The sequence below is a fragment of the Epinephelus fuscoguttatus genome, linkage group LG11 (assembly GCF_011397635.1).
Source record: "Epinephelus fuscoguttatus linkage group LG11, E.fuscoguttatus.final_Chr_v1".
Classification (NCBI taxonomy): Eukaryota; Metazoa; Chordata; class Actinopteri; order Perciformes; family Serranidae; genus Epinephelus; species Epinephelus fuscoguttatus.
Genome location: NC_064762.1, coordinates 41,796,860 through 41,815,500, shown reverse-complemented (window position 1 = coordinate 41,815,500; position 18,641 = coordinate 41,796,860). Strand labels below are relative to the sequence as shown.

Sequence of the window (18,641 nt, the reverse complement as noted above, 5' to 3'; positions counted from 1 at the left end):
GGATTTTTCCAAATGTTGACCCTGCTTGTAATAGATGCAAACACTCCTCATGCACCCTGGCTCATATGTTCTGGCTCTCTCCAGTTATGAAAACATTTTGGAAGGAAATTTTTAAGTCCTTTAGTGAGATCTTCGGTCTTTCCATTGACCCAAACCCATTCATGGCTATATTTGGCACAAGACTGGATGGCATCGCCCTTAGTAACAACATGCATGATTTCATTGCATTTACGACTAGCGAGGCGGCTAATCCTTCTTAAATGGAAGCATGCGCCCCCCCCCACCCCCCCCCACCCCCACACACACACACACACACATACACAGTAGATGGGTGAAAGAGGTACTGCTACACATTAAACTAGAAAAGATAAAATTCACTCTGAGAGGCTCTTTGAAAAGGTTTCGCAAAAAATGGTCCCCCTTTTTGGTTTATTACGATAGACTACAAGTGTCAAATTAGGATGAGTAATGATCTGAGCTGAGTTGAAGGCTGTCTCCTCTCTCTCTCTTTTTCTCTTTTTCTCTGATCTTTCCTCTCTTCCCCTCCTCTTTCTGTCCCCCCCTTTTTTTTTTAAATTTTATTTTTATTTTATTATTATTTTTTTTATTTTTATCTTTAATTTATTTATGCACTTTTATTTATTTATTTTTTTTAATTTACTTTTTCTTTCTAATAATTTGCAAATGCTATCATGGTCTTGGAGTTGTTGTTTTTTTATTATTATTATTATTATTATTATTTTATTTTTTTTTTAATTATTAATTAGTTTATCTATTTATTTTTTGGACCGGAATATCTGTCACTGCATTGATCTGTGTGATTAGGAGTCTTGTTGACTCCTGGGCAAGGGCTGATGGAACTCAACCAATATTATGATGGTTTCTGTGTATTGTGGGTTCTGTCCCAACCTTCTGGGGCTGCGGCCTCCCTTCTCAGAATGTCTTGGACTGTTATACCGGCTCTTGACCATGTCAGGCCACAACTTGTGCCTTATTTTTTCCTTGATTATTTACCTGTATTGTAACTATGTTTTTGTTATTTAATACCTTTTTTTGTTTGTTTGTTTGTTTTAATATATATATATATATATATATATATATATATATATGTATATACTTATATCTATGTATTACTTTGCACAGTGATGCAATGTGGGGTGGGTTGGAAGTGGGTTGGGGTTTATAAATGGCACATCTAATAGGGTAGAATTGATGTATTCTACTACTGTCTGCTGCCCAAAATTTCAATAAAAAGATTAATAAAAAAAAGGTTCTGCCCTCAAGCTTTGAAAAAGACAACTGTACTGAGTGAATGAAAAAAACATAAATCACATTTTCCTCAGAGTTTGTTTTCCACACCTACAAACAGGTTGTTATGAGCTAACATGTGCTGACTTTTTATTCTTTGCACAACAACAAAAAAAAATCAAAATTCATACATGTTATTCCTATGGTCTAAGAGAGTCAAAAACAATCAGTAAACATGAACAATTCTCTCATTTATCCAAAAACTAAAGTGCTACAACTCAAATTTGCATTTTTGTCAAGTATGAAGTCTGGAGCTGCTCAAAAGACAATAAATGGCAACAGATGTTGTCGACTGAACATCTCAACAAGCAACAAGCTCTCGGTTTAGAGTATATGGGTACATTTTCTGTTTCATAGCTGAGAACACTACAACAGAATAATGCTCATTATTAAATAAAGAACACATTCCTTGGGTCCATCAGTCTCCATTGTCTATGGAGCAGCTCCAGACTTAATACTTGATGAGATCACACATCATTTGTTGGGGGGCATTATGAGAGACAGAATAAATCAAGGCAGCAAAGGCTGAGATAGGAATGTTTTCACAGGCTGAGTGGTACTGTCCATAACGGATAACTTCAGTAAATGCATGACTTTAGCATCCATTTAATCAGTGCCTTACCTCGAGCAGCTGATCGACTTTGGTTTGCTACCATAATATTCTTCAAGCGATTCAAGAAGGCTTTGCAGCGGTAGATGACCAGATTCATGGTGCAGGCATCTGAAAGAACAAGGACAACACAAGACAACTGGGGTTATTCACATATGAAATAAATAATTTCCACAGTACCATAAACCTCAAGAATCACTTGACACCACCTCCTGTGAGTTTGGATTGGCAGTTCACAAACTCTGTGTGTCTGGGGGGAACGTAGCTCTTCCGCCGGGCCTGGAGGGTTTTGGATGCAGAGCCTGGTGAGGAGTCACTGGGACCAGGTTCTGCCTCACGTTGAGCGCTCTGACTGGCTCTCCCCCGGCGGCCAGCCTTGCCCAGACTCCCTGCTTTCCCTTCCCAGTAGGTCTGGCAGGCATGGTACAAGATCTGGACAAAGATACACTTGTCTGCTGATGAGCTGGCTACCCACTGGTCCACAGCATTGTCAAAGACCAGGTCAAACTCTGGGCTGTCCTGGAAGAGCGTGACACAGTCAAGAGGACAAAACTGGCAAGCAACTTAACATGTATAACTTATTATAACGGATATGTTAATGGCCACTACTGGTAAGAACAACATGTGAATGCTGCTGACCTTGTTGGGGTTGATGCCATTGACCTGTCGGAGCTGCTCTACCGTCCACTGGGACCTCCTGGTGAAGGAGGAGGAGCCACCAAACCGCTTCACTTTTGTAATAAGGAGCTGATGTGGCCTTTTGTTGGTCACTAGGTAAACAGATTGTATACAAAATACAATATTCCCATTAAAAGCCTTCAGTAATACTTTATAATGGAACAGGTTTACAAAATAGCTGCTCAAAAGACACTAGAAATGCCACACTGAGAAATGGTAAATGGACTGCACTTGTATGGTGTCTTTGTAGTCAACCATGCAAAGCGCTTTTTACGCTACATGTCACATTCACCCATTCACACACTCATAGGCGAGGCTACCATACATGGTGCCACCTGCTACCCAGTAACCATTTACACACACTCACACACCCACGGGGCAGCCATCTGGAGCAATTTGGGGCTCAGTAGCTTGCTCAAGGATACTTTGACATGAAGACTGGAGGAGCTGGGGATCAAAATGCCTATCTTCCATTTCGTGGACAACTTGCTCTACCTCTGAGCCACAGTTGCCCTGATCTTGAGTTTAAGTTTTGTGGTTAATAATTTCTGTCAGAGAAACTTTTGTCAAGTAACAGACTATTAATAGTTAATGGTTGTACAGTTAGATTTGATAATAAAGGCTCTGCTTTTTGAGGTAGCTCAAGGACTCTAGGGAGCAGCATAGTCTGCTGAATCAGTGACATCTTTTAAATCACTTCTTAAAACTTATCTGTTCAAAAAAGCCTTTTATTAATTTTAGCACACTGCTTATTTTATATATGTCTCATTGGATTATTTTTTATTGTTTTTATCTTGTGTTGTCAACGGTTTTGTATTTAGTTTTTTATAACTCAAATTGTTTGATTTGCTGTACCTCATTGCAATCTAATTTAATTAGATGCCAAGTTAGTTAATTTTAAGTTAATTTGATGCCAACTTTGCTTATCTGCTTCAGTGATGGTATTTTATCTTCATTTTATTTTTTTTGTTCTTTGTATTTCCTTAAAATTGCCTAATTTTATTTGCTTGTACTCTGCATTGCTTTAAATCCAGGATCAACCATGTAAAGCACTTTGTAACTTTATAAATAAAGTTTATGTTTATTATTATTATTATTATTATTATTATTATTATTATCATTATTATTATTATTATTGTTATCATGAATATCAGACATTTAGCTATCCAATTATACCAAACACTTAAGGAAGAGGTTGGGGGTGGTGGAGAGAGATGCAGCATATGAGTGAGTGTTTAGGACATGAGGGAGTAACCCTTTGCCACAGGATCGTCAGACCTATACTGCAAGGACTGAATCATCAGCCATAGAGTTAACCACTCTATTACTTCCACTTTAACCCTTTCCTTTGGGGTCCTGACAACAAAAATGACAACATCACCTTCACCAAATGTGTTTGAGACAAAGGGAAGGGTTATCACATCAATACTTTGCTACGTATTGATGTAACGAGGTGGGAAAAGCATAAGCAAATATACAGTGGGGGAAATAAGCATTTAACGTGTCAACATTTTTGTCATTCAAGATATTTCCAATGAAGCTGTTCACATGAAATTAACACCAGACTTTTATATTAACTCAATAAAACCATACAGGTAAAGAAATCACAACATTACAATCCATAAAAAAGTTATGTGCAATAAAGTGGAATAACGCAGGAAAAGGTATTGAACACACCAACTGAAATGTATTTAATAATTGGAGGAGAAGCTTTTGTTTGCAATGCCAGCTTTTAAGATGTATAAAGAAATCAATCTGTCACAGCGTTGAAATGGGATTTTGGTCTACTCTTCTTCTTAATCGTACTATTTACAGAAAAAGTTTGACACTGCAAACGCAAGAGTCATACCAGCTCAGATGTTTCTCAGGTCAACAAGGTCCGCATTAAATGTTGAGGAACCAGGGCAACCTGATGAGAAATGGGCTAGACAAAAGCCCTTTTTAAATAGAAATTGTGCAAATTTGCAGGAAAGCCCAATCAGTCTTTGTTCAGCATTGGCAGTATAAAAACAAAATCAGAGAGTGCAGCAAAATGCTGCCTGCCTACTTTTGTTCATACAGAATGTGCCTTTTTCGGGGCAGTGGGGGAGAGCAATGAGCAAGTAACAAAACGTGTAGCTCAGTGTGTGACGTAAACAGTGACGTACTCTGAGGGAAGCTGCAGCTGGTCAGTCCTACAGCGATTCTCATAAGTTGGCCCGTCCGTCACCGTTCCCGTTATTTGATGGTTAATGGCCTCTTTGTTTGCAAGGGCAAGGAGGGCGCACAATTCCTTGTCTCCCCAGTTGCTAGTCTTTACAGTGTCTTTCAGGTTTGCATTTCCCTCTTGCTACTAGCTGCTCATTCCTGCTAAAAGCTGTTTCCTGTTAGTCCACCACCAGTGGATCGCATGTGCAGCGTCATCAACAGCTCCTCCCACAAGTCTTCAACAGCCCCTCTAATGGCGGAAGGGCGCCTCGTTCTTTGTAAACCAAAAAGGTTCCGTCAATATGTCTACCTCACGAGGCGGAAAATTGGGCACCACGGATCAACTTGCCAATCCAGCTCTTTGTTTCTAAACACTCGCAGCTTGCCGGCAAAACAGCCCAACATTCACCGAAAATCTGGCAGTGTAAAAGGAGCAATAGATGGACTAGGGCAGAGAATATGCACCTGTTATAATGCTTTTATACAAGTAACACCAGCTAGAGGGCAGATGACAAATGTGTATTTGCAGAAAAGTTTGATGTTTGTCTTGTCCGACCAGACTATGTTCTCCCAGTAATCCAAAGGCTTTTCCAAATGATGTGTAACAAACTTAAAACAAGCTTTTGGGCAACAGCACAACATGTCATGTGACCATGAAAATACCACACCCACAGTGTAGTTTGGAGGATGAAGCATCATGGTATGGGGCTGTTTCTCCTCTCATGGTACCAGCAGAATGCAAAATATTTTTGAGAAGATGGATGGGGCCATGTACCAGGAATTTCTTGAGAAGAATTTGTTGCCATCCACCAGGACAGTGAAGATAAGTCACAGGTGGATCTTCAGCAGGAAAAAGATCCAAAACAAACAGACTGTGAAGAAGAGTCTCAACTGGTTAAAGAGGAAGAAAATAAAGGTGTTGGAATTACCCAGTTGATCACCAGACTGAAACCTGATAGATCAAGATTCAGCAGCTGACCCTCAGAATTCTCTAGATGTAAAGACTGTCTGTGCGGAACAATGGACCAAAATCCCATATGAACACTGTGACACATTGATTTCTTCATACAGGAAGCATCTTGCGCATACTTATTTCCACCACCATACATATGTATATGTATACATATATACAGTACAGGCCAAAAGTTTGGACACACCTTCTCATTCAATGCGTTTTCTTTATTTTCATGACTATTTACATTGTAGATTCTCACTGAAGGCATCAAAACTATGAATGAACACATGTGGAGTTATGTACTTAACAAAAAAAGGTGAAATAACTGAAAACATGTTTTATATTCTAGTTTCTTCAAAATAGCCACCCTTTGCTCTGATTACTGCTTTGCACACTCTTGGCATTCTCTCGATGAGTTTCAAGAGGTAGTCACCTGAAATGGTTTCCACTTCACAGGTGTGCCTTATCAGGGTTAATTAGTGGAATTTCTTGCTTTATCAATGGGGTTGGGACCATCAGCTGTGTTGTGCAGAAGTCAGGTTAATACACAGCCGACAGCCCTATTGGACAACTGTTAGAATTCATATTATGGCAAGAACCAATCAGCTAACTAAAGAAAAACGAGTGGCCATCATTACTTTAAGAAATGAAGGTCAGTCAGTCCGGAAAATTGCAAAAACTTTAAATGTGTCCCCAAGTGGAGTCGCAAAAACCATCAAGCGCTACAACGAAACTGGCACACATGAGGACCGAGCCAGGAAAGGAAGACCAAGAGTCACCTCTGCTTCTGAGGATAAGTTCATCCGAGTCACCAGCCTCAGAAATCGCAAGTTAACAGCAGCTCAGATCAGAGACCAGATGAATGCCACACAGAGTTCTAGCAGCAGACCCATCTCTAGAACAACTGTTAAGAGGAGACTGCGAATCAGGCCTTCATGGTCAAATAGCTGCTAGGAAACCACTGCTAAGGAGAGGCAACAAGCAGAAGAGATTTGTTTGGGCCAAGAAACACAAGGAATGGACATTAGACCAGTGGAAATCTGTGCTTTGGTCTGATGAGTCCAAATTTGAGATCTTTGGTTCCAACCGCTGTGTCTTTGTGAGACGCAGAAAAGGTGAACGGATGGATTCCACATGCCTGGTTCCCACTGTGAAGCATGGAGGAGGAGGTGTGATGGTGTGGGGGTGTTTTGCTGGTGACACTGTTGGGGATTTATTCAAAATTGAAGGCACACTGAACCAGCATGGCTACCACAGCATCCTGCAGCGACATGCCATCCCATCTGGTTTGCGTTTAGTTGGACGATCATTTATTTTTCAACAGGACAATGACCCCAAACACACCTCCAGGCTGTGTAAGGGCTATTTGACCAAGAAGGAGAGTGATGGAGTGCTGCGGCAGATGACCTGGCCTCCACAGTCACCGGACCTGAACCCAATCGAGATGGTTTGGGGTGAGCTGGACCGCAGAGTGAAGGCAAAGGGGCCAACAAGTGCTAAACACCTCTGGGAACTCCTTCAAGACTGTTGGAAAACCATTTCAGGTGACTACCTCTTGAAGCTCATGGAGAGAATGCCAAGAGTGTGCAAAGCAGTAATCAGAGCAAAGGGTGGCTATTTTGAAGAAACTAGAATATAAAACATGTTTTCAGTTATTTCACCTTTTTTTGTTAAGTACATAACTCCACATGTGTTCATTCATAGTTTTGATGCCTTCAGTGAGAATCTACAATGTAAATAGTCATGAAAATAAAGAAAACACATTGAATGAGAAGGTGTGTCCAAACTTTTGGCCTGTACTGTATCTATATATCTATATCTATATATAGATATGCTCCTTCTACCACGGGGACCACGTCAACTCTGACCTTCCACATCGGTTCCAGCTGTTCTTTCAACCCTTGATACTTCTCCACCTTTTCGTGTTCCCTCTTTCTGATGTTGCTGTCAGCTAGTATCGCCACATCTACCACCTCTGGTGTTTGTCAACCACCACTGTCCAGTTGGTTAGCCAGCAGCTGTTTTTCAGTCTGGAAGCTGAAGTCCCACAGGATCTTAGCCCTGTAATTCTCAACCACCTTTGGTGGTGTGTCCCATCAAGGTTTGGGTACTTCGAGTCCATCCTGGGTACAGATGTTCGTGTACACTATGCTAGCCACTTGGCTGGGCCTCTCCATGTATGCTGATCCTGACTGCATCTTACACCCTGCCACTATTTCCTGGACCGTGTAAGGGACATCTTTGTCTTGTCCCTCCATTGTGTTTGCTCCTCCTCCTCCTTTAAAGTTAAAGTCACACACCTGAGAGTGTGAAATTTGTTCTCCGCATTTGACCAATACCCTGAGGGAGCGGTGAGCAGCAGCGGTGCCGCGCTCAGGAATCATGTGCTGAGTGCCAAGAAGGGAGGCAGTGGGTCCCATTTTTATAGTCTTTGGTATGACCCGGCCGGGGATCAAACCCACTACCTCCCAGTCTCAGGGCGGACACTCTAGTGCTAGGCCACTGAGCTTGCCCTCCTCTGGTTTCTGTTGTCTGATGAACTCACTTAGCAGCTCATCCTTTGGGGCCATCTTCTTGATGTACTCCTGGATTTTGGATGTTTCATCCTGGATAGTGGCACTGATGCTCACTAGTCCTCAACCTCCCTCTTTCCGCTTAGTGTATAGCCTCGGGATGCTGGATGTGGGGTGGAACCCTCCATGCATGGGTGAGGAGCTTTCTTGTCTCAATATCTGTGGCTGCTATCTTCTCCTTTGGCCAGCTTATGATCCCAGCTGGGTATCTGATGACTGGCAGTGCATACATGTTGACGGGTTGGACCTTGTTCTGACCATTCAGCTGACTTCTCAGGACTTGCCTTGCTCTCTGGAGGTATTTGGTTGTGGTCGATTTCCTTGTGGCCTCCTCATGATTTCCATTAGCTTGTGGGATCCCATGGTACTTGTAACTGTCCTGGATATTTCCTATATTGCCCTCCGGTAGGTCAGCTTCTCAGTTCTGATCATTTTGCTTCTCTTTGATACCATCCAGCCACACTTGTGTAATCTGAATGACATCCCTATATCCTTGCTGTAGATCCTGGTGTTGTGGATCAGTGAGTCGAATTCTTGCTCATTCTTGGCATACAGCTTGATGTCATCCATGTAGAGCAGGTGACTGATTATTATCCCACTTCTGAAATGGTATCCATTGCCAGTCTTCTTGATGATCTGACTGAGGGGATTTAGGCCTATGCAGAACAGCAGTGGTGACAGTGCATCCCCTTGGTATATAGCGCATTTGATGTTGACTTGGGCAATCGGCTTTGAGTTGGCCGTCTTCCACATTCCCATGGAGTTCTTAATGAAGGCTGTTAGTGTTCTGTTGATCTTGTATAGTTCCAGACATTCCAGTATCCATGTTTGTGTGGCATTGAGTCATAGCCTTTCTTGGAGTCAATCCAGGCGGTGCACAGGTTGGTCCTCCTGCTCTTGCAGTCTCAGGCGATTGCTCTGTCAACCAGTAGCTGGTGCTTTGCTCCTCTGGTGTTACTGCCAATTCCTTTCTGTGCCTCGCTCATGTATTGGCCCATATGCTGAGTTATCATAGCCGCTTTGATGCCTGACAGGCGCTTCCATGTTGTGGAGAAACAGGTTATCGGTCTGTAGTTGGATGGATTGGTTCCGTTCTGGGGGTCTTTCTTGATAACAACTGTCCTGCCCTGGGTCAACCATTCGGGGTGGCTCCCATCCCTTAGCAGCTGGTACATCTGTGCTGCTAGGCATTCACTGAGTGCAGTTAGCTTCTTGTCCTGCTGTCCTGGTGCTGTAATATTGAATGATGTTGGGAAAATGCTGGATAAATGGGTTAACTACTTTATTTTTCTTCTCTTTAGTTTTCTTTTTTGTTAAATACACTACACACATGGTTGGGCACAAATTTTAAATAAGAGGTGAGGATCCTGTAGTGCATTTGGTTTTACACGGATGAAGATTTACAATGCATCCTAACAAGTCTTACGAACTCAGTATTACATTCTTTTATTTGTTGTAGATGTTACAACTATAATGGTTTTTTTTGGCTTCTGATGGATAAGATGGTTTTCACAGAGTCAGTGGAATTCGTATAGTATATTTTCTGCAGGTCTTTATCTTCCATGTCCACTGACAGCTCGGCTCCTGCATCTCTGCCAACCCTGTAATCTCCTAAACAATGAATGCTGTAATGCACTATTCAACAATGCATCATAATTAAACCTCTACTAAAAAAGCCCACCCTGGATCCAGAGGTGTTAGCCAACTATAGACCAATATCTAATCTTCCCTTTATGTCAAAGATCCTTGAGAAAGTAGTCGCAGACCAGCTGTGTGATTTTCTCCAGGATAATAATTTATTTGAGGAATTTCAGTCAGGATTTAGAGTGCATCATAGCACTGAGACAGCTCTAGTTAAAATTACAAATGACCTTCTGATTGCTTCAGACAAAGGACTCGTCTCTGTACTTGTTTTATTAGATCTTAGTGCGGCGTTTGACACAATTGACCATCAAATTCTGGATACTGGATCACTTAATTGGCTTAAAAGGTTCAGCACTAAGCTGGTTTAAATCTTATTTATCTGATCGTTTTCAATTTGTTGACGTTCGCAATGAACCATCCTTACGTACTAAAGTTTGTTTTGGAGTTCCGCAAGGTTCTGTGCTCGGACCAATCCTGTTTACTCTATATATGCTTCCGTTAGGTAACATCATTAGAAATCACTCTATAAATTTCCATTGTTATGCGGATGATACTCAGTTGTATTTATCAATGAAGCCAGAAGAAAGCAATCAATTAACTAAACTCCATAATTGCCTTAAAGACATAAAAACTTGGATGAGCACCAATTTCCTGATGTTAAATTCAGACAAAACTGAAGTTATTGTTCTTGGCCCCAAACAACTCAGAGACTCTTTATCTGATGACATAGTTTCTCTAGATGGCATTGCTCTGGCCCCTGCCACTACCGTAAGAAACGAGTAACATTTGATCAAGATTTGTCTTTTAATTCTCATTTAAAGCAAACCTCACGGACTGCATTTTTTCATCTGCGTAATATTGCGAAAATTAGGCCTATCCTGACCCGAAAAGATGCAGAAAAATTGGTCCACACTTTTGTTACCTCAAGGCTGGATTATTGTAACTCTCTATTATCAGGTAGCTCCAGTAAGTCCTTAAAAACTCTCCAGCTAATTCAGAATGCAGCAGCACGTGTACTAACAGGAACTAAGAAACGCGATCATATCTCTCCTGTTTTAGCTTCTCTGCACTGGCTCCCTGTAAAATCCAGAATTGAATTTAAAATCCTACTGTTAACTTATAAAGCTCTAAATGGTCAAGCTCCATCATATCTTAGAGAGCTCATAGTGCCATATTATCCCACCAGAACACTGTGCTCTGAGAACGCAGGGTTACTCGTGGTCCCTAAAGTCTCCAAAAGTAGATCAGGAGCCAGAGCCTTTAGCTATCAGGCTCCTCTCCTGTGGAATCATCTTCCTGTTACGGTCCGGGAGGCAGACACCGTCTCCACATTTAAGACTAGACTTAAGACTTTCCTCTTTGATAAAGCTTATAGTTAGGGCTGGCTCAGGCTTGTCCTGTACCAGCCCTTAGTTAGGCTGACTTAGGCCTAGTCTGCCGGAGGACCCCTAATACACCGGCCCCTTCTCTCCTTCTCTCTCTCTGTATCCTATTACTGCATCTAGCTAACCCGGCCATTCTGGATGTCACTAACTCGGCTTCTTCTCCAGAGCCTTTGTGCTCCACTGTCTCTCAGATTAACTCATATCACAGCGGTGCCTGGACAGCGTGACGTGTGTGGTTGTGCTGCTGCCGTGGTCCCGCCAGATGCCTCCTGCTGCTGCTGCCATCATTAGTCATTAGTCATACTTCTTCTGTTATTATACACATATGATTATTGTCACACATGTATACTGCCAGGTATTAATACATACTTTCAACATATTGTACCGCAGTAACCAGAACTATAACTATAATATTATTACTTCCATTAATGTTGTTGTAAGATACTGTCATTACCTGCATATCTCTCTCTCTCTCTCTCTCTCTCTCTCTCTCTCCCTGTGTCATATGGATTACTGTTAATTTATCATGTTGATCTGTTCTGTACGACATCTATTGCATGTCTGTCCGTCCTGGAAGAGGGATCCCTCCTCAGTTGCTCTTCCTGAGGTTTCTACCGTTTTTTTTCCCCCGTTAAAGGGGTTTTTTTGGGGAGTTTTTCCTTATCCGCTGTGAGGGTCTTAAGGACAGAGGGATGTCGTATGCTGTAAAGCCCTGTGAGGCAAATTGTGATTTGTGATATTGGGCTTTATAAATAAAATTGATTGATTGATTGATCTGCTGGGAGCCACACTAACTATTAAACCAACACAAAAACAGGTTTAGTTTGCAAAAGTTATGCTGGAAAGAATGGTTAGAGTGGGAATATGACTGCAGATTGGAATCCAGAGATTGGCTGCCTAATGTGGTAATGTGAAACAAGAAGAGGGAATGAGCTGCTCTCTCTTAGCTGCTGCAAATAAATTAACCATGAGCAAAGCTTTGACAGTGAAATGGCTAAAATGATGCTAAGTGGCCAGAACCAGAGGCCTTTTGTGGCATGTCAGACCCCTCTCTGTCCCGTTTTTCCCTGTCTGTAACTCTTCTGTCATGATAAAAATTAAAGGCAAAGTGCCAAAAAAGTCATTAGTATTTTAAAAAGAATTTACCCATATGAGTGTTTTCTGATCTAACGCAGGTTGACATCATTTGTCAGAGCCTTCAAAAACTAATTACAAATATATTAATATGACCATTTTCAAATCTTCAAACCTTATAGTTATGATGTGATTAAGTTCAGCTGACTAAAAGCACCTGCTTAACGTTAGGAGGTGATCATGCTCATGGTTATAAGATCAACATTCTTTTAACCATCACCATGACTGTCTGTCCTGTTGGCACACACCAACACACAACCTCCACACCAACCTCCACCCCAAGATGTTTTGTGGCTCTTTAGTGTAACAGAATTCCACTGCTATAGGTCCTTGACAGTTAGTGATATTCATTATTATATTTTCTCTATTTTGGCTCAGTATTGATGGAACTGCTCTCAATATAAATTGTTTGATCATAATTTATTTTTATGCATTTGATCATTCTTAAAAAAGAACTGTTAAGAAAAATTCTAAAATGAAATTTATCCATGAAAATCAATCATTCTATTTCAATAGTCTCTCTTTCTGAGCATGTAAATGATCTATTACTAATTAAAATCATTTATCTTTGGCTTACTTTTCACTCTTTCTGTGATGAGACAGATAACTGGCCACTCACAGCTTCTGTTGCTAATCCGAGGACCTTCTTTAATTTTAGCACTGCATAGTAAACTGCAGACAAAAAATATAGCAGCAAGCACCAGGCCAATACACTTGAACTGGTGGTGCCCCCTATTTTTGCAATTTTAAAACAATTATTATCATTATTGTTATAAAACACATCCTGTAAGTTTTAGAATGATTAGACAAACAATATCTGATTTATAGTCTGATTTGTGATATACTGTGCCCATTTCCACATTTGTAGCACCCCTGAGCAGTTGATTCGAATAAAACTTTCATGGTATGTTTAAGGTAGTTATGTGGATATTTCCTAAAGTTTCGTGGTAACTGGCTCAAGTGTTGTGGAGTTGGGTCTGTTAATGTGCTATGCCAGGCCCCTTTTAAATTTCATTGGTCAGTACCCTCAAAACAAGATGAGATATCAACAGGCTTATGAAAACTTTTGATAAGCTTGGTCCAATAATGATCTATCGAAAATGTGGTACAAATTGGACCTACAGTTTATGAGTAAATGTCAAACATGTGTTTTTCAAAAAATTAAAAAAGGCGTAAAATTTTACCACAGCACTGGAATGATTCTTGTCTGTTTTTCATAGAGAATTGTGTCAAATTTCAAGTCAATCAGACTTAAGGTGTGAGGGGTGTGTCCATTCAAAAACTGAATTTTTGGCCTTAATCATAGTGCCCCCATCTGGCCAACTGGCATCCTATTTCTTGAGCAGCATTTGCATACAAATTCCAATCACTGGTGAAAATTTCATTTGTTATCAAAAAAAAAAAAAAACATTTCTGGAGAAAAAAAAAATTGAAAAGTAGTCAAAGCAAAATCAATAGGGATTCAGCCCTTTGGGCTTGAGCCCCTAATTACAGACTATTCATGCTCAGCTATTTTAACTAAATAAAGAAAGTCTAAAAGCCAGATTTAACCTGAAACACAGATGAATGTGGCATAGTCTCCTTTGGCTCCAGTAGGCAGGAAAGACATCCTTTTCTTTTTCCTCCTCCGCACCTCCACTGCCACCAACATCCGCTCATCACGAGGGATGAAGACCTCTTTGTTGATAGCAGACTGAATGTTCATTGTAGTCCTGAGACCAACACAGGTGATGGATGGACAAGACTGTACTTGTTAGGCCACACTCCAGACTGTGGACATGGACAAAAAGACTAAGAGTAAAAGAGACACAGGCTCAAGAATCAGATCAGTTGTTTTCTGGAAGTCTCTGAAATGAAAGCAAGTGATCAGAGAAAGCACAAGAGCTGACATCATAGCCCTGGAAAAGTCACTGTGAGCATATGGTGCTCAAACATGACTTAACACTTTGTCTCTACTTTACAACCACATTATACAGCATGTCATGTGTTTTTTTTTTTTACAATGTCTATGGTGACTATATTTAGTTTAATTCTCAGCTTTATTCAAAAATGATCTTCTGTCTCCATGTGTGTAAGACATTAGCACAATAAGAAATATATGATTAATAAACATATTTAAAAGTGTATTAAGTCTGAAATGACTTGTTGATTAATTAATTTTTCAACTGACAACAAATTGAATCAACAACTTTGATAATTGACTGATAAAGTAATTTCTCAAGCACATGCACCAATTATGCTGCCAGTTTGATATTACAGGAAGCTGAATATTTTTGTGTTTTGTTACCTTTAGCTCTGGGAAACTGTGATGGTCATTTTATTACTTTCTATCATCTATCATAAGACTCTTAAAAAAGATGTGTTAATCTGACAAATAATCAATGAATTAATCAAACATAATCATCAGCTCAGCACATACAAAATGTATATGAAGAATTATAAAAGTGGCCATAAAATCTACAAGGAGTGTCATGTCATGTGTATGTCATGCTGTTTACAGCATGTATCACTATGACTTAATAGGCTGTTGGCAATTTTTAACATGCATGGGTATGAAAATATTATCAATATTATTTGTGTGAACAGATCAACAATCTCTGTGTTAATGTGTAATCTGTAATTATAAAACACCTTCAACAACTACAAAAAAAATTCAAAAAACTATTTAGCAAATATTAAACACAGCTACACATACACAGACAAATTAAATGTAGTCAGAGGTTTTAATTTGTAGAATATATATATATATAGATAGATAGATAGATAGATAGATAGATAGATAGATAGATAGATAGATAGATAGATAGATAGATATAGATATAGATATTTATGAATCCAGTTTTATTTGTGAATCTCAATTCTACACTTACGGTTTCATTTTTGGAATTTGTGTATTTGCAGATCTGTTCTTCTTTTCTTCTTTTATATTTACATATTACACATTAACACACAGATGGTAGATCTGCTCTTATAAATACTGATTCAAATATATCTCCTTATTTGTGTATTTACAGATCTGTTTGACATTTGAAAACAAAAACAGTAATTTCAGTTTACAAACCTTTTTTCTGTATTTGTAGAAGGTGTCTTATATTTACAAATTACAAATTAATACATGGATTGTTAATCTGGTGGCACAGATAATATGGGCACAAATCTATCTCCTTATTTGTGTATTCACAGATCTGTTTGATATTTGAAAAAAAAATAGTTATTAGAGGTTACAAATCTTTTTATTTCCATATTTTTTTTATTTTTGGAAGGCGTTTTATATTTGTTGATTACACATTTACACATGGATTGTTGATCTGTTTGCACTAGTAATACTGGCACAAATCTATCTCCATACTCGGTTGAGTTAGTAAATGGTGAAAGGAGTAGACCTATCAAAATTTCTCTTCAAAATAAGTACCATTAAAACTTTGTACAACATGTTACATTAAATTTTCTTTATGAAAAAGCTATTCCTCCGCAGATTTGAAAGGGTCTTTTATTGGCTTTGAAGCTTAGGTTAACACACCTTTCAGTGCATAGTTTAAAGGCTAAAGCAGATACCGATCTATTCATCTGTGCCTTTCCTACAGCACATTAATAATTCACGATTCTCCATCCAGGTGCCTACCTGTTCTTGTCCCTTTCTTCTGACTCCTGTACTGGCTTCAAACGTTAAATTAGTAGCCTGATAAATTCATAAAATATTTCCCACAACTCCCCTGTGAGTTGTACACGTGCACACCGAACGGCGAGCCTTGCTGTGAAGGCGCAAATAACCCACAGTCCACCCCATTTCAAGAGATGGACATGCACGTGTTTAAGGCTGGAGGTCAAAAAACAGTTCTCAGTGTTGTGTCGTGCACGCACGGTCAGATTTGTATTCACCTCACGGGAACGCGCCCAGCGGAAACTAGCGAACACTGCAATGACTTATGCAGCGAAATACTGCCTGAAAACGGTGCAATGTAGCCTACTAAAACTGTGTGGGCTTCATCGGTGATGAGAAATAAAATGCAATCTATAGTTTATCAACGTTTACGGTCTTAATGTTTTTTTTAGACTCAGTATCATGTCCTTATGTAGCCTATGGTCTGATTTTTTTCTCATTAATCCCTCAATATTCGTGAGGGTGAACTCTTTGCTGTTCTTTTTCCATGTGTGTTTAAGCATTTTACACAGTTATACTGAAGTTTTAAGCCAAAATAGCTAAAACAGTATGCAATAACTGCATTTGATTCATCTCAACAAATAAAGATATGTATTTATTTATGGTTTATCTAATAGGGACTGATGCAGTACACATAGACACAATGGAAACACCTATCTGATGCAAGTATCACAGTGGTTACCAACCAGGGGTACGGGGACCCCTGGTGGTCCTTGAGGGAGCTTCAGTGTTTCCCCAGAAAAAAAAAGGAAACAGGTCATTTTCACTGTAAACCATTTTAACTGACAGAAATAGTCTGCCAGTGCATGTGTCTGTGTTTTTGCTTGTTGCTGTGATTTCTTGGAATATTTTGAAATGCTTCATATCCCAAAAACATGCACATGCATCTGTACAGCCTACAAGCTATAAGGTTACACCATAATAATTGATTAAAGTATTAAAAGTTTGTCAATTGTCAATTTGTCAAAGTTTGTTCGATTTTTTTAGTTTTTGAGAAATGCTCATTTTTGTGAGCAGAGTGCAAAGCTGTTTTAATGGTTTCATATTTCCCCAGTGCCTACATTGGTATTTTTTTGGTATTTCATCATCATCATCATCATCATCATCATCATTTATTGGTCACATGGAAAGTATACGTAGTACAACTCCAGTTAAATGAGATCCCATCAAATCCTTTACATTTTGCTCTGTTATTTTTCTTCTTCTCACAGTGTTGGCTGATCCTTTATAGTTGTCCATGTTTCCAGATGGTTCTGCTCATCAGTGGTTTCTGGTTATGGAATGATTTAAATGTTAATGCAGCACCTGAAAAAAAATGTTTGTTTTAATGTAGTGCATTCCCTGTTATTTTCAGCTGACATTTCATTCAGTAGTAGGCACTTACTTCTAGTTCTTTTGTTTAAGTAGTTGTAATTGCACTTGCCAGCAGGGGGCAGAGTGATTAATGACTGCCAGTCAAGTAGTAGAAGAAGCAGAACTTTTTGGTTGTTAGAAGGAGCTCTGTTTTTTGGGATTGTGTTTGTGTGTCCGGTGCTGCAGTGGCAGTGATCTACTGCAGTAACAGGACAGCAGCTCACATTATCACCAGCACACCAGTCTTTACTCACTGTAAAGCACACGCCTCTTCTTCTCTCAACAGAGAGAGCAGAGAGCTGCTCAAATACATTGAGCACACATTTTTCAACATTTATTCTTTTTAAGTTTCATTGAAACATATATAAAATACATTGTGGCCTGCAGAGGTTTCTTGATATACTAAAATAAAGCAAAGAAATAATTTTTGGACCAGGAAGTTCACCTCAGTATAACTTTATGTTTGGCACTCTAATATCCACACAGGCAGGACATCAGTAACTGTGTATATGACTTAATTCATGGTGCAAAACATCTTTTACCACAACATTAACTGTATCCCCTGAGAACCATTGTTAAATACATATACATTAATCACTGTGTAATGGGTAACGTGAGTGAGTGAACAAGAAGAAGAGGGCCTTCAGGAGGAGAGATCAGGAGGAGATGCAGAGGACACAGTGCGAGCTCAGGCTGTGTCTGAGGGAGGCCAATGAGGCGTACAGGAGGAAGCTGGAGAGCAGGTTGCAACAGAACAACATGAGAAAGGTGTGGAAAGGCATGAAAACCATCACCGGCTGCAAGCAGTCCAAGGATGGAGCAGCAGAGGGAAACAGAGAGAGAGCCAACGAGTTCAACACCTTCTTCAACCTGTTCAACAGCATGCACGTCGTGTCCCCCCCCCCCCCCCCCAGGTCCCCCTCTTGCAGCAGCTTTACAACTTGAGCCTACACCTGGAAAAGGTGCCCACCCTGTGGAAAACATCATGCATCATTCCAGTACCGAAGGGGAGGAGCCCCAGTGACTTCAATGACCTTAGACCAACAGTGCTGACATCCCACCTTATGAAGACACTTGAGCAACTCATACTCCACTTCATCTGCTCTCAGGTCTAGCACGCCCAGGAACCCCTTCAATTCGCCTATCGGGAGAA

The 18,641-nt window shown here is 40.0% G+C and overlaps 1 protein-coding gene across 3 annotated transcripts in view; it reads right to left on the bottom strand.

Moving 5' to 3' along the window:
* stxbp6l (syntaxin binding protein 6 (amisyn), like) overlaps positions 1 to 16,325 on the bottom strand; it is a 40,520-nt gene extending 24,195 nt beyond the window's left edge. Inside the window, exons 1-5 of one of the 3 annotated variants that reach the window (XM_049590738.1) lie at positions 16,097 to 16,325; positions 14,026 to 14,265; positions 2,558 to 2,688; positions 2,128 to 2,437; positions 1,931 to 2,029 (exon numbers count right to left, since the gene is read on the bottom strand). In XM_049590738.1, the coding sequence (XP_049446695.1) occupies positions 1,931 to 2,029; positions 2,128 to 2,437; positions 2,558 to 2,688; positions 14,026 to 14,179 (694 nt within the window). In that variant the 5' untranslated portion in view covers positions 14,180 to 14,265; positions 16,097 to 16,325. The remainder of the gene's footprint in view (positions 1 to 1,930; positions 2,030 to 2,127; positions 2,438 to 2,557; positions 2,689 to 14,025; positions 14,266 to 16,096) is intronic. The other 2 variants (XM_049590737.1, XM_049590739.1) reach the window with 2 other exon arrangements.
* Positions 16,326 to 18,641: the final 2,316 nt, after the last annotated feature.